At 42.6% G+C, this 16,018-nt stretch overlaps 1 protein-coding gene across 7 annotated transcripts in view; it reads right to left on the bottom strand.

Annotated features, from left to right (window-relative positions):
* Positions 1-16,018, bottom strand: part of DLGAP1 (DLG associated protein 1) — an 843,951-nt gene that overhangs the window by 55,826 nt on the left and 772,107 nt on the right. For all 7 annotated transcript variants that reach the window (XM_058556886.1, XM_058556887.1, XM_058556885.1 and 4 more), the window contains one exon: positions 4,721-5,094. In XM_058556886.1, coding sequence (XP_058412869.1) covers positions 4,721-5,094 — 374 coding nt within the window. The remainder of the gene's footprint in view (positions 1-4,720; positions 5,095-16,018) is intronic.

The following is a 16,018-nucleotide window of genomic DNA, read 5'->3' on the forward strand; positions in this document are numbered from 1 at the left end:
TTTCAAATCAATGTCACAACTCATTTGGTTTGTATTGTTCTAAAATAGTTCACTTGACTTGGTAGGGACAAGTTTTGCCATTTGCAGTTGGACTTATCTCTTCAGATAGGGCACAAAATATGTCTCTGTACACTTGGACAGGTATTAAAGGAGATAAATAAGTAAATCTTAGGAGTGCAATCTTAAACAACTTAATTTTCTTCTATTTTTAATTCAAAGGTTGAGAAAGCAATTGCATTTTACATAATGTGAAAGACTAAGCTTAAAGCTCTTTTACGTTGTTTTGCAACCTGAGTTAAATGATAATAGACGGACGTCACAATCTGACATCTGGAGGTGGAGGAGGGACGGTCTAAAGCTACTATGTGAAACTCATCTGTAGTTGAAATTACTCTTGAGAGACTAAAAGATGGTGTAACCAACTGCTGCCAGCGGCCACCTTTGGGGAGAAGAGTAGGAGTTAGTGGTAGAAAGAAAGGGGAATTTCATATTTTGTTCTGAATATTTTTATATCATAGCAATTCTTTACAATAATACTGTATGCACGTATTACTTATTCTGTAATTTTAAGGAAAAAAATTACTGTTAACATTACCCTTGACTTTTTCAAAGACACACCACTTTGCTCTAAACCCACAGCCACCAGTTACCCCGTCCCCACACACCTAGCACTAGGACAGCAGAAAAAGCACCAGATAAAGTAGTTGACTTTTGGAGCCATATTATATAAAAACACATATTTTTAAATATTCTAGAATCATATTTAGTGCCATGAGATGCTCCCACCAGAAGAACATGGGAACCAAGCCTGCATATTCACCTCACCCATCTTAGGTTTTTTAACACATGTGCTCATTGAGGGAAATAGCACATGTATTTCTTTATTAGACAAAGTGCCTTGTTCTAGTGACTGACTTATTGTCTGGCATCTCCAAGACCATCTTCTACATCCATCTGCTCTGTGCACAAGGGCCAGGACTCTGCAAACTACATTTCCCAGGCTTCCTTGCTAGCCAGCTTCCAGTTTTGTTCTAAGAAAGGATGGTGGGAGAAGGGAAGGGACTTCCTTCCTGTTTCCACCTTCTGGTGGCATCAGTTCAGCTTGCAAGGGCAGCTGTGGCTCCAGCCTCCAGCGCCTTTGACATCTGACAGCCCATGCACCAGCTGTGTCACACCCTCAGATGTCCCAGCACCGACTGACCACGCCTGCCTCAGTGGTCCGAGGCTGGCTGTACTGGGGCCACTCCTCTGACCTCCTAAATTCTGGGATCCCAACCTTTCCCCTTATGTTCTCCTAGTTCTAGGAGTGGTGACGCCTCCATGCATCCCTTTATTGCTCTCTCAGCCTTCCCAAACCTGTAGAACCAATTTTGTGTATTAAGCTGCCTCTGTTCAAGATGCAAGCATGGCTTCTGTATTCCTGAATGGGATTCTAACCGATTCCCTATGGCTATACTCACGTAAATTAAAAATGCTTAGGATGTCAGACAAAGTAGGATGTTGCACACTTACACTATGGGGTAGTTTCAAAAATTACCCAAGGGAACTTTTTTCAAAAGATGCATGATAGATATTTCCCTTAGGAACCATGTTCCTCAATGCATAGAGAAAGGGAGAAAGAAAGGAAGCAGGGGTCATGAGGACAAGAATAGAAGACAGAGTTCCCTGTGTTCCAGGCTTACCCCACTTATCCAAACCCACAGCTTATTTGCATCAAAGTGTTGTCATTTTCTAAGCTTTAAGTCATTGTAGGTAAATTTATCTCTGTGACTTTTACCCCCTTAGTTAGAGCCAAATATTCACAAATGTCACCTCTCTTATATAGTATCTAGGTTAATCTACTAAAATTTATGAAGTGGCTTTCAAAATTTTTAAAGAAATTGCAGGGTAACTAAATTTCTGTCCTGAAAAAAACTGAGAAAGCCCATGGCAGGTGATAAAATTTCAGCATATTTGGCTAATCATGATTTTAAAGGAGGATAATATTAATAAAATAACAACTAAATCTAATATTTATTAAGCTCTTTTTATGCCAGGTACTATGCTTTGAGCCTTATATATATTATACCAGTCAATTTTTATTACAACCTATAAAGTATCCTATAAAATAGGGACTATTCTCATTTTCCAGATGAGGAAACAGAGCTATTAAGCAATTGGCCTAAGTTCACACAGGTTGTAAAGTACATGATTGTCACATTAACTATTAGGCATGGATTAAATTAAAAATGTTGGGGAAGGCTTGGAAACTCTGACCCTAAAGAGGTAAAGGGTGGGAAGGAGTCCAAGATCCTAGTGTCCTATATTCTGGGGATTAGGATGTACATTAGATTACAGTGTAAGGAAATTGATGACTATCTTGCATCTCGGATTTTTATTTACTTCTTACTCTCCATCCAAGAAGTAGTATGACATGGTCATATTAGACATCAAGATGCAATTTAGGCTCTGTCAACATAAGATGTGTGGCCTTGAGCAAGTTCCTTAACTTCTCTGTGTTCTCATCTATGGAGTAGAGATAATAATACCACCTACACCACAGGGTTGTTGTAGGAGCCACATGAGACAACCATATAAAGTACTCAGGACTCCCATATAATTTCTACAGCAGTGAACAACGATTGGAGGGAGAGGAAGAGTAATGACTTTGCTCACTAAAATATCCAAATATTTAAAAAGCAGGATGATCTTTGAAACAAAAACTTTCTCTCCAATGTTTTATGTGGATTTGAGAGTAGTTCCATCTTACTGGGTGAAAATAATAATAATACAAGTTGGATTTCATCTATATGAATGATTTATTCCGAGTGAGAATTACTTGGAGAGTAACCTGTAAGATCAACCAGCAGAACTGGGAGGTGATTAAGATGGATATACAGCACCTTTTAAATAAAATGAACAGTAAGACTGATAAATAGCTATCTTTAAAATATATTGTTAAATGAAAAAAAGCAAGATATAGAATAGTGTGAGGTATATGCTGCTAATATCTGAGTCAAAAAGGGGAGTAAAAAATATATATATTTGCTTGAATATGCATAAAATATCTCTGCATAGAGATGCAAATACTGGTTATATTGATTTCTTCTGGAAAGGAAGATTGAATAGCTGGCTATTGAATAGCAATGGGAGGGAGGCTGGTCACTTTATACCTTTTTATAACTTTTGAATTTTGAGCCATAGAAATATATTATCTATTGAAAAAGTAATGTAAAATAAAGAAAAAATAAATTGAACATTAAGAAAGTAGAAGAAAACTAACATTATTGGGTGCCAAGGATGTGCTAGATAGATAGATATATTTTTTAATGTGGTAAAATATACATACCACAGAAATTTCTGTGTTAAACATTTTTAAGAGTACAGTTCAGTGGCATTAAGTACATTCACACTGTTGTGCTACCATCACCACTATCCATCTCCAGAATTTTTCATCATCCCACATTGAAACTCTGTACTCCCAGAGGAAGCTGGGTTTTGTAAACTCAACCCTCAAAATAATCCTATGAGGGATGGATGAGGAAGCAGGCTCAGGAAGATTAAGTAAATCGCCTAGGACAACACAGAGGACCAACCTCGGCTCCTTCTCACTCCTCAAAATCCTGTCGGCTGTGGGAGGGGAATCAGCTTCTAGAGAGACGTGGGGGGTGGGGGGTGGAGGCTGGCTTTGGGCCCTGGCCTCCTGCTGTGTCATCTAGCCCCAAGCACCAGTGCTCCAAGTTCTTTTAGGAAACTTGACAACTTGTGCTATGGTAACCTGCAGGTGATAAAAAAGCATTTGACTCACTGCCACTAGAGAAAGTTTAATTGCCCTTTAAAAGTGGGCTCCATAGAACGGACTGTGAAAATACATCATCGTTGTACAAATGTACCCCATGCCTGGCTTTTAGATGTCCCTTAGAGTTGGTTCAGTGTGGATAGATTTATTGGCCACCACATCAGGAAGTTATTATTCAAAGGGCACCTGCAGGATGATATGGCACAACAAAAATGGGGGAAAAGAATGACTCTTCTCCACTGACAGAAGGAAATTTCTAGCTGGGTAAGCCAAGCTGAACAGATGTAAAAAAATAAGAATCAGTTTGATCTTATCTTTGAGCAGCAGAAAACAGTGAACTGAACTGAGAAGCTTGCTGAAGTATCTACCATTTTTATGAAATGCATGATTAAATAGCCAACAATTATGCTGAAACTGGTGCACATTCTTTCTTCATGATGCTGTGATGTGAGTTACTGCTTTCCACACTATCGGTCACTTGGTCTCACCCTCCCTCACTCCCACATCCATGAGAAGTAATTCACATTTTTGTTCTCATGTGGTTACTCAACAATGCTGAACATACTGTAACACAACCTGATAACCCAGGTTATTCTTGGAGGTCCACTCCTTTTTCAAGAATCAAAATGTGCATTAGGAACTGAGGGCACTTTATGTTTGATTGTGTTCGTGTTTGCCTAATGATCCTACACTTTGTGTCACACATTCAATTCAGAGAACAAAAATAACAGCTGCTAATAATGTCTATAGACAAAATACTTTCATAATTTTTTTTATCACATTTAACAATGTAGGGAGTCCAGAACCAATAATTTGAAAATCTGGTCCCACACATAGCTATATCATCAAAAATGGCAAGATAGCAAATCTTCTGGAAAACGAGAAGTGTCACATTTCTTAGTTTTGGGTTCCTATTTCCAAGGACAGAAAGGGGCCTATTACCTGTATCCCGATAGACAGGCATCGATTTTTCTTAAAGTGGTCCTTCTTCCTGTCCTCTGTGGTGACGGTGGCTATGGTGGTCGTGGTGGTGACGGTGACAGGGTTGTTGCCCATGTGTTGGCTTGCAGGGCCGTGGATCTGGGCATTTGCGGCTTCAATGGCGGCTGTCAGAGCCTTCATACTGTCCAGGCTTTCCGTGGAGTTGCTCAGTCCAGACTGGCTGATAATATCTCCTCGCTGGCCCTGTCCGTCCATGTAGGCATCCTGGGCAGACTCTGTGCTACTCTGGGCTGTGATAGAAATGAAAGGTTTCGTGGTAGTTCTGGGTGGGACTGGAGGTGGTGTCTTCTTATATGTTGTAATGCAAGATGACACTGGAAGACAGTGAAAACAAAGACACTGTGATTTCGGCATGGGTTGTAATTTCCGATATTGTAACTGACGTCCATTGGAAATTAGGGCACATGAAACACAAGAAGAAGACATTTAACATGAAAACAAGTCTGTTGATAGACTAAGTGAGATTCCTGCTTGGGGGGGATATCCGGGCCTCCTGTGAGGTGACATCCCTACAAAATGGAGGGGAAAAAAGGCTGGAAAACACCAACCTCCCAGTTGGTTTCTGGAAGTTTCTGAAATGGAAATTAATATGAATCAACATAAAATAGACATGATTAGCCAACTGTAGAAATCTTCCCAGGAAACAGTGCACCCTGAGAGATAATACACACACAGGCACGGGGCAGAGTAGTCTCTGCCTTCTCAGGAGAATGTTAAATATAGCTAATGTTAAACACAGTAACTCACTAGAGAAGATTCTGGTGGTTTTAATAAACATTGAAAAAAGAAGGAAAGCAAAGAGGTTGTGAGCATGTGTGTTCTGATCCTGATAACGGTACCAAGTGCCTGAGTTGGGGGTGGAGCTCAGCAGCCATCATAGCTTCCTGCCACTCACTTTTATCAACACCCAGTTTCTTTTATTTTTTATTTTATTTTACTTTATTTTATTTTTGAGGAAGATTAGCCCTGAGCTAACACCTGTGGTCAATCCTTCTCTTTTTTTTTTGCTGAGGAAGATTGGCCCTGGGCTAACATCTGTGCCCATCTTCCTCTACTTTATATGGGATGCCTGCCACAGCATGGCTTGACAAGCTTGGCTATGCTACAGCAGTGCATATGTCCCTGCCCGGGATCCAAACCGCAAACCCTGGGCTGCTGAAGCTGGGCGTGAGAACTTAACCACTACACTACCGGGCCGGCCCTCATCATCCAGTTTCTCTCTCTTATTCTTTCCCTCCCTATCTTCCTTTCCTTCTTCCTCTCTTTTTTTCTTTTCCTGGATAGGTGCTCACTATATAAACTTTTGTTCTGAATTTTTCTGTTGTTGTTTCCAAGCAGAACTACCCAGTAATAGAGAATATACTGTACAAAAGTCTCTTATTGTAAAATAAATGTACACACTAGTTTCTAAATCAGTGTGTGTGCGTGCGCGGTCTGTGTGAGCCTACTCCCTAAAGTGCTGTCCTTCAGGGCGAAGTGATCAACTCGAGGGCCTGAAGCGGCACAGTGAGGAGACACACAGTTTTGGACCCACATGGTTTAGTCAAGGTCCTCCGTGAGGCTCCAGCTGAAGCTGCCTCAAGACCCTCTCTCCAACATCGTAACCCTGCGGGTCTTGAAGAAGCTTTACACCCTGGTGTTCAGCTTTCCATTTGTGAAGCACGATATAGGAAAATACAGATCAAAAAGAATTAAGTTTCCAAGTGGGAACTCCCTCCCAGTAAAGAACAATTCCGTAACTAGCTTTCTAAAGACTTGTTTAGTCCCCTTAACAACTGATTCAAACTACTGTGTTTACATCACTTTCTCCCCAAACCCGCCTCCACCCCCTGCATGCCTTTCCCATTCAGCTGGTGTCACTGCTGTTACCCCAATTCAGCTAATCCTGACCACATACTCCCAACTCGCTACCTGTGGCTCCAGCTGCCACTTGGGCCATCTCGCTGGATGAAATTCTCGCTTTGATATTTAGGATGTTTCCTGAGGCCACTCAAAGGAAGCATCCTATCATGAACAATGAACAGAAGGAGCCTATGATGCTGTCCTGCTGTCCACTGCAGGAGTAATTTCCTTAACCAGAAAAGGGATAGGGACAGAAATGTTTGGCTACTGCCCAGGGATTGCCTGAGAACTGAAGGAAAAAAACACACAGATGTCACATTACAATATCCTATGTGCTCTGGGAGGTGTGTGTTAATATAAATAATACAAATGTAGGCGACTCTCAGTTACCTGGGATGGATGACTGGCAGAGGCTCATCCCAGGAAAATCTTCCATCTAAGCTTACTGCATAAAACAAAGACCTTTACATTTGAACAGAGCTCAGCAATAAGCAGTCCTGGGAGGTAATGCGACCAGTGGAGGCTCACAGCGCCCTCAAGGTGCAGAGCCGGGAGCAGAACCAACTGGTGTCAGGTTCTCCCACTAGGCCACAGGGAAGCTTCTGGCTAAGTAATACAAGCAGATGCATTGTTGATATTTCACCTCACTCGATTTAGTTTCAGGCACCATAACCACATGGAACTACCTTCTGCTTCCTAGGACGGCTGGAACAAGACAGCCCTGCTCAGGATGATGCTCCGTCTCTATTCTGCATCTGAAGACCCGAGCGGGTAGAGGGGGATAGGCTCTGTCTATTCAAACCTAACGAAACCAGATCATTTTATTACTTCTCCTAAGACAAGTCTTTATAATGTGAACTCATTATTTTGTTCAAAATGGATTCTCGGGACATTCAGCCCACTCATATTCCAAAGAAACTAAACACCACATTCCAACATCAAATGTCTGATTTTTGGATTATTTACTGCTTGTTAGCTATCCTCAGTTTCCTCTTTCAGTGCAGATAATCAAAACTGGACAGTGCAGCCAAGTGTAGTGTCATTTCATTTGCTGTGACTGACAGTAAAAATTCTGCCATGATGTGACAAGTGCGATATGGGGTGGAGGGGTCACATTATTTGCAGGGTAATGACTGGGCTTAGAGACGCTCCCTGGGGCCAACTGCAATTTGGCACCGTCAGCTCCTGTTCAATATCAATAGGGATAACTGGTCCTTGGCTCAACCAAGACCGTAGGACGGCAGCAACAATGCTGGAAATACACAAAGGGAGACTGGACAGGAGGAATACTGGGGACATGGTGTCCTCAATGCCTAAAGGAGGGAAGAATTTGAGATTTCCTCACTTTGAATTAAGGATTCGAATAGAGGACAGGAATCATTGGCCAAAGTGTTATATCCCACGACTTTGTTATGAGGTTTTACTGCAGTGTGGAGCTTCGCACAATTCTGCTGGAGTCATACTCAAAGAAGCACCAACCGTCAGTCATCAACAGGAACTTAAAGGGACTTCGAATCTTTAAGATTGCCTTTTGAAGGAGAAGAAAGGAGATCCAACACACAACTCACTTCTCAGAATTCCCTTCCTTCTCTTGCACCAATTCTTTTCCATCCAAGGCTGCTCCAGAAACTCATACAACTAAATCCCCCAATTTTTCCCAGCATCACTCTGTCCCAGCTTTGCAGGCTAAACCCTAAACTCTTTCTTCGCTCCTGTTTTTTTTTTTTTTAAATTCTACTCTCAGGATTCAGCAGCATGAATGATTTAAAATCCAGTGAGGTCTGAGTGCCAGGAGGCATGAGGTAGAGGGAGGCTCAAGAAAGGTGAAACACAAGTTAGTAAATCTTGTCTGGTGAAGACAGAAAGAAAATGAGCGGCTTATATACAGTAAGCGAAACACTTCATTTGTTGAAGAGTAACGTTCTCAGAAAGGTTGATTTAAAAACTCAAGTGCTTTGCCCATCAATGGACGAATGGATAAAGAAGAGGTGGTATATACATACAACAGAATACTACTCAGCCATAAGAAAGATGAAATCTTGCTATTTGCGACGACATGGATGGACTTTGAGGGTATTAAGCTAAGAGAAATAAGTCAAAGGGAGAAAATCAAATACCTTATGATTTCCCTCATAAGTGGAAGATAAAAACAACAAACACACACATAGATACAGAAATTAGATTCATGGTTACCAGGGGGGAAAGGGGGAGGGAAGAGGGGGGAGACCAAAAGGAGTAATAAGGCACATATGTACGGTGACAGATGATAATTAGTCTTTGGGTGGTGAACATGATGTAGTCTACACAGAAATTGAAATATAATGATGTACATCTGAAATTTATATAATGTGATAAACCAATGTGACCTCAATAAAATAAATAAACTTAAAAAAAGAGGAGAAAAAAGATACATTAGAAAAAAACCTCTGGGATAAAATTTTTAAATATTTTTTTCAAAAAAAAAAAAAAAACTCAAGGGCTTTTTGTATTTGAGTAGAACTTGAAAAAGAAACGATGTTGTATTTTAATCGTTATTATTGCTTTCCCTGCCCTGATACGTCTATTTGCTCATTTTAAATAAAATGCTATTTTTTCCTTCTCTGGTCCTGATAATATAGTACCGCAGCTCAAAGGTGACCGAAAGCACTGCCATCCATTTATAAGAAGAGTGAGCGGGAGTGGAGTTCCGGATCTCAGCGAGATCACTTCATTGAGATGATACTGCAGAGCACAGACAGACCAGAGACCGGTTTTTACACTTGAGTTAGGAAGTTATTAAAAAAAAAAAGTCACAGAGAAAACAAACGAGAACAAATTCCCATCCCATTTCAGCTTCTAGGTGACTGTGCATTCAATATGGTTGATATTTGCATGGCAAGATAATGCTAGTGTTGTAAGCCTCAGGAAGGCCTGTGCCAGGAATTATTTTTTTCTGTCGCGGTAAAGGTTTTCTGGAAAAATATCTGCACTCTCTTACCACTCTGGTTATCCTTTGTGATCAAGAGCACACATGTCAAGTGGCCATAAAGCGGATGTGGGATCAATCCCCCTTTTTGTATCTTCTTATTAATATGTTCTTACTGGCTAAGCCAATGAGTCACATACTACAAAGCTATGTTGAGGAATTGTTTATCAGCTCTCGGTTACTGAATTTTAGAAATGCTTTCAAATATGAGAACAAGCCCATAAGGAACCACAAACAAAAACATGAACTGACAACAAAAGAATTGCAAAATATACATATACACGGAGTTGTACAGCAGTCAAACAATACCTTTTTGATGTAAATAAGTTATCCTAAGTTGTTGTTATTAACCACAGAGCAAGCTGTGATCTGATCTGCCTTCAGCAGGGGCAGGCTTCCACACAGAAGTCACGGTCAAAGCTGTCTTGGATTTGCTGTGGGTTGTATCAGAGGGTCCACTCTTACTGAGCTGAAGACCACCAGACAGAGAAAGGGGCTGCCTCAATCCAGTGACTAGTTTCTGTTGAGGGCAAAGGTCTACTGATTGGGTGATTTGGTCTAGCTGAATAGCAGTTTAACAAGTCCTCAAAAGGAAGTACTTTATTAAAAAGGAGATTTAAGGGCCGGCCCCGTGGCTTAGCGGTTAAGTGCGCGTGCTCCGCTGCTGGCAGCCCGGGTTCGGATCCCGGGCGCACACCGACGGACTGCTTCTCCAGCCACGCTGAGGCTGTGTCCCACATATAGCAACTAGAAGAATGTGCAGCTATGACATACAACTATCTACTGGGGCTTTGGGGGAAAAAATAAATAAATAAAATTATAATCTGCTTCTTTAAAAAAAAAAAAAAAAAGGAGATTTAAAAAATTGAATGGTGGGCTGACATAGTGTCGTAGTGGTTAAGTTCGCACACTCCGCTTTGGCAGCCTGGGATTCCCAGGCTCAGATCCCGGGCGTGGACCTACACACCACTTAACAAGCCATGCTGTGGCAGCATCCCACATACAAAAATTAGAGGAAGATTGGCACAGACGTTAGCTCAGCGACAATCTTCCTCAAGTAAAAAGAGGAGGCTTGGCAATGTTAGCTCAGGGCCAGTCTTCCTCACCAACCCGCCCCCACACACACAAAATAAAAACAAAATTGAATGGGGTTAACAGTGGGGTGCTAGAACTGGTTCTTTTTGGTCAAGTTGATTGTGCAAATTTCTTCCCAAGTCTGTGTTCAGTGACATTTCATTGATAGCTTAAAACTGACCCTGGTGTGAATATTTACACCATGGAAATTGGCAAATGCCATAAATAAGTAGGTGTCTCCCCAGAGAACCCATTGTTAAGCATTTCTAGCACACTTCTGTGCACAGAGTCGTGCTATTCAAAGTGTGGTCCACAGACAGACGTCGATTCACAAACTATTTGATGAGTGCATAGAGAGATACAGCATGAAAATTGAGAGTAAGCTTTTAGACACTTTTATAGCAATTCTACAGAGTATTTTGTTGGTTGAATAGAACAAAAAGAAAATTGTAGGCTTTTTTTTTTTTTTTTTTTGGTGAGGAAGATTAGCCCTGAGCTACCATTTGTTGCTAATCCTCCTCTTTTGCTAAGGAAGATTGGCTCTGGGCTAACATCTGTGCCCATCTTCCTCTACTTTAAATGTGGGATGCTGCCGCAGCATGGCTTGACAAGTGGTGCGTAGGTCTGTGCCTGCATTCCAAACCTGTGAACCCTGGGCCACTGAAGCAGAGCATGTGAATTTAACCACTACCCCACCAGGCCGGCCCCTGGGCTTGTTTTTTGTGTGCCTTTGTTTTTTTATTTTCCTTTTTCTAAGAAGTCATTTTTATTGCATTTCACCAAAGTATTGACCTGCAACAGATTGGGCATCAAACAAATAAACAAACTGGTCCATCACCTGAGATAGTCTGAGAAGCACTGATACGGAACATCAGCAAACCCAGTGGACAGGGCAGAGGTACCACACGTGAGATTAAGAACATATTAGAGGGTCCAGCCTGGTGGCATAGCGGTTAAGTGCACACGCTCTGCTGTGGCAGCCCAGGGTTTGCAGGTTCGGATCCCAGGGGCGTACCCACGCACCCCTTGTCAAGCCATGCTGTGGCCGTGTCCCATATAAAGTAGAGGAAGATGGGCACGGATGTTAGGCGAGGGCCAATCTTCCTCAGCAAAAAGAGGAGGATTGGCATTGGATGTTAGCTCAGGGCTGATCTTCTTCACAGAAAAAAAAAAAAAAAAGAACATATTAGAGAGGTAACTGGAAACTAGAGGCTACTTTAGAAAGCAAAATGATGTGAAGAGGCCAAAAGGAAAAAAAAGAAACGTGGAAGGACCTAAACGTGGGACATGACTACTGCACAATATAGGATGGGAAGAGTGGACTTGTGGTTTTAACAGGGGTAATTTGTCTCTTTCTATGAAGGTGTGTATGAGTAGAAGTGTGATTTCTAGAACAATGGAAGGATCCTTGTGCTGCATTTCATTCTGGACCCTTCTTCTTAAGGGGAAATCGCAGGGTGCTCCGAGGAGAGAAAAACTCTATCTTATAAGGGGTGGTTTAAGAAAAGGGGATGTTTAGTGAGCAAGAGAAGGAAGACAGAGGAGTTTTCAATTATTTTGAAGGCTACTGTGTAGAGGATGGCATGGACTTGTTCTGTATGAGGTCCCATGGGAAACCACAGAAGTAAAAGTTCAGAGAGGCATCAAGAATAATTCCCTGGTAGTCAGTTGTCCAGAGATGGAATGTGGGGACCTCACTGGGAAGTGAGCTCCCAGTCCCTGGAGGTGTTCAAGCACAGACCAGCTCATCTTTTGGTTGGGAAGTTGTTGAAATTGTACCACCATCTTAAGGGGGCCTGAAGAAGCTGACAAGATTTCTTCCAAACTGAGCTCCTGTGGCTTTATGAATATAAGTAAAATCTAGAAACTAATTTGAGAAAAGACGCATTGAGAGTGATGCTAAATAGCTGAAGAAGGAAGCCAAGAGAGGAGGCCAGGGAGAGTCTCCAACAAGGCTGTTTGTTAGCAGTGACGGATGTTCTGCATCCTGGGAAGGTGTTTTGGCACAGACGAGGCAAAACTGCTAATAGAGAAGTTTGCTACTGCTGCTTCCAGGCAAGTAGGTCCAGAAGTTCCGAGCTTACAATGAATTGTGGAGGTCGTGCTCCTCATGGTGGGGTGCTACAGAGGCTGGACTCCCCAATGCCAGACAAATCAGTGGTCGGGCTGGAGGCCTTCACAGGACAAAAGCACAAACCCAGGAGAAAACAAAGATGAGGAGATGGAGAATCAGTCCAGACACTTGATGTGTCATTAGATCAACCTAGTCACCAAAGAGAGAGAACACGATGTGCTAAGAATTTGATCAACATGGTCTCGTGACAGAGGAAGATCTCACTATCCACATTTGTGTGATGGTAAGACTGAGGCTCAGAGCAGGCAACTGACTTCTCTAAGTCACACAGCCACTAAGTGGTCAAGTGAGTATACTCAGGGCTCCAAAGCCCATCTCTTTTCATTCACCCAAACCATCTGTATTCATCCCCCCCTTAAACCTTCCATTTAAACGCCTTGGCCAGTTGAGCATAATGCTCTCCATGAGAAACTGCTCCTAGCACAGTTCTTCACGCCCTGCAGGAACTTCTCAAAGGTTGGGAGAATGAATGAATGTGGAGTGGTCAACAAGGGGTGAACCAGCTGCAACCTTAAAAATACGGCAAAAAAGGAGAAACTCCACAAAGCAAAATACACATGGAAAAATCGCTCCCTTGGTTCAAAATATTTACAGCTTAACATTTACAGGCCACCCAAAGTGTGGTGGTCAGTGGTCCGTGCCCTGCCGGCCCCATGCTGAGAAGGCGGAGAGCAGAGGGGAGCCAGGCTTCTGGAAGGGGCACACGGCTTCTCCTAGCCTTCTCTCCCGGTTAGTTTTGGCTCAAGGGACGCGGCTATGAGAACGACGTCCACTGAAGCCACCCTCCACGGAAACCACACAGACTAGCTAACCTTTTCTCCGTAGAAGTAGAAAAAAGCGAGCTTGTGTGAGCGTGTAGGGGGAGGAGAGGGAATGTGGACAGAGAGGGAGGGGTGGTGTAATAACTCTTATAGTCATAAGACTCGCCAGTTGGTAGTTACTAGTATTCCAGACACTTCCTAATGCCAGACAAAGGCCCCAAGCCTGGGCATGTCTGGCTTCGAGATCTATTCAACTGATAGCAGCATGTCTCTTGTGGGGAAAACAGATCTTTCAGGGAGCTGCGCTCTGCAGCTAATCAAACACGACATTGTTCTCAGAAGGAAGACGGGAAAGATTTGTTTCAGAGTCACAACTTTTTTTTTTTTTTGAGGCACTCAAGTTATTTTAACAAGTTGCTACAAAACTCGGGCTTCCTGAGGTGAGGCTGTAGCATACAGTGCACGCACTGTACCAAAATCCAGGGAGGGAGGGATCAGAATTAGTCATTAAAAAATAAAAAAATAAAAAGCCCCAGGCACTTCATGCCTGGAAATGATGTAAGACGCAGCCACTCCTCTGCAAGAACTACAACCAAACAATGCTCAGGCAATCCACGCAGCTGCTTTCCAAATGCCAGCTCCAGCTCCCTCAAAAGAGCTTGCAAGCTACCAAGCTGAAGCTGTGTGCTCTACCTTTTTCGCCCACATTTTCCCCAAGCACTCTCGGGAACCTGGCAACAGGTAACGGGGCAACCTCTGCCGTATAAAATGGCAAGTAGCATAATTTCAGAGAACAAATGGATTTTTTTAAAGCCAGCTGCCATCTCCCCCATCACCCCCCACACCCAGCCCCCCTCCGTCCCTCCCAACCAAAAGGCTGAGAAAACAAAGTAATTAGCGCTGGCAACCCTACTCTCGAGTGCCCCCTTGTGGCCAATCTCGGAACATCACTGATGTACCTTGAAATCGCTGCTCAGCTCCAAGGTAAGTCACGCTGTGGAAAGGGGTGGACATCTTTGCTGCACTGTCTTCCAAAAAACATAAAGAGTGGAAGTCAAGACTCAGAATGTCTTGCTTTTTAACTTATCGCCTTAACAGAAATTTTACCCTAGGTGCAGGATAATATTTCTGGGTTAAGTTTGCCGATCTTTTTTTTTTTTTAAAGCAGCACCTAAGATAACATTTTTTGTTTGGTGGCAAGTTGAAAAGCAAGAACTGCTGGAGCCATTTGGTTAGGTGGATGGCAGTGAGGATTAATAGCCAAGAAACTGAGGATTCCTGCTAGGTGGGACTTGCTTTTTCCATTTTTATCTGAATTTGTAGGGTGTACACAGAAAACCTGCTCTCAGGTGGAAGCATTTCTAATTTGCCTTGCTGGCTTCCAGTTAGTCTGTTTGCAAGGATTACTTAGGATTTCCAAACTGCAGGCCCAGTTTCCCAGAGAGCATGCCTTGCAGCCCCACCTTAGCTCTTTTATCTCTGTGTGGGGCAAACACCCACAGAGATGCCCAAGCCAGGATTTTTAACCAGTCTTCTTCCTCCTGGTGCTCCTTCCTCAGAGCTCTCTGTCTCTGATTTGGAGGAACGACTACGGTTGTGAGCTGCTGGTAGGTCCAGCCAGTCTCGAGGAAGTCTGTTCTTTCTCCCTCTCTGGAAATGTTAACTGGAAACTAAGAAAGAGGTTCAGATTAAAGTAACTGTTCTCTTCAGAAAGTTCCATTAATTAACTAAATTAAAGGAAGTTAAATGATGTTTGGAGGAAAGTCATTTTAGAAGGCCCAGGTCCAGAGACTGAGGTCTAAAGCTTCTAATGTGGACTTTTAATGAAGCTTGGCAACAAGTTAAATAATATTAGAAATTGAGGGTTGTGTATGTAAAACAAGTTGTTGCCTGAAATCAGTCATTGGAGAACATCTTGAAAGTAGACAGACATTTGGCTAGTATTTGCCCAGACCATTTAGTACTAAAGATTAAAAACCTGGGGCTCTGAGTAAGAATCATTTGACCAGAAGCGAAGGTGAGTCACAGTCTTCATAGAACGAGGCACAAATGTTGAAGTCAGGACGCTGAGAACACCAGGCTTACTAATTCGCAAGGCAGGGCTTGCTTCCAGTAGGGAATGCCATCAGGATTTCATGGCTCATTTTCCCCGGCCTTTCCAACAGGTGCTACTGAGTCATCCATGTACACAAGCGACTGCCCTGGCAGTTTGATCTGCTAGGATTAAATTTCCATTTGTTCCATTACTTTATGAAGTGATTTCTAACATTGAATCAGATATATCACTTCCTCTAGAACCTAGGGATTTTTTTCAATGTCTGTAATATTTGTATGTTTTTCAAAATTTGTCCCAGCCAGGTCTGCAGGTCTTCCTGGGTTGAATGGACTGTTTACCGGCAGGGGAAGATTCAAGGCCCAAGGTCAGAGTTACAGAACTATATAAGGTTTCCTGTTTGGGCAGC

This window comes from Diceros bicornis, chromosome 16 (genome assembly GCF_020826845.1).
Source record: "Diceros bicornis minor isolate mBicDic1 chromosome 16, mDicBic1.mat.cur, whole genome shotgun sequence".
In the NCBI taxonomy this organism is placed as follows: Eukaryota; Metazoa; Chordata; class Mammalia; order Perissodactyla; family Rhinocerotidae; genus Diceros; species Diceros bicornis.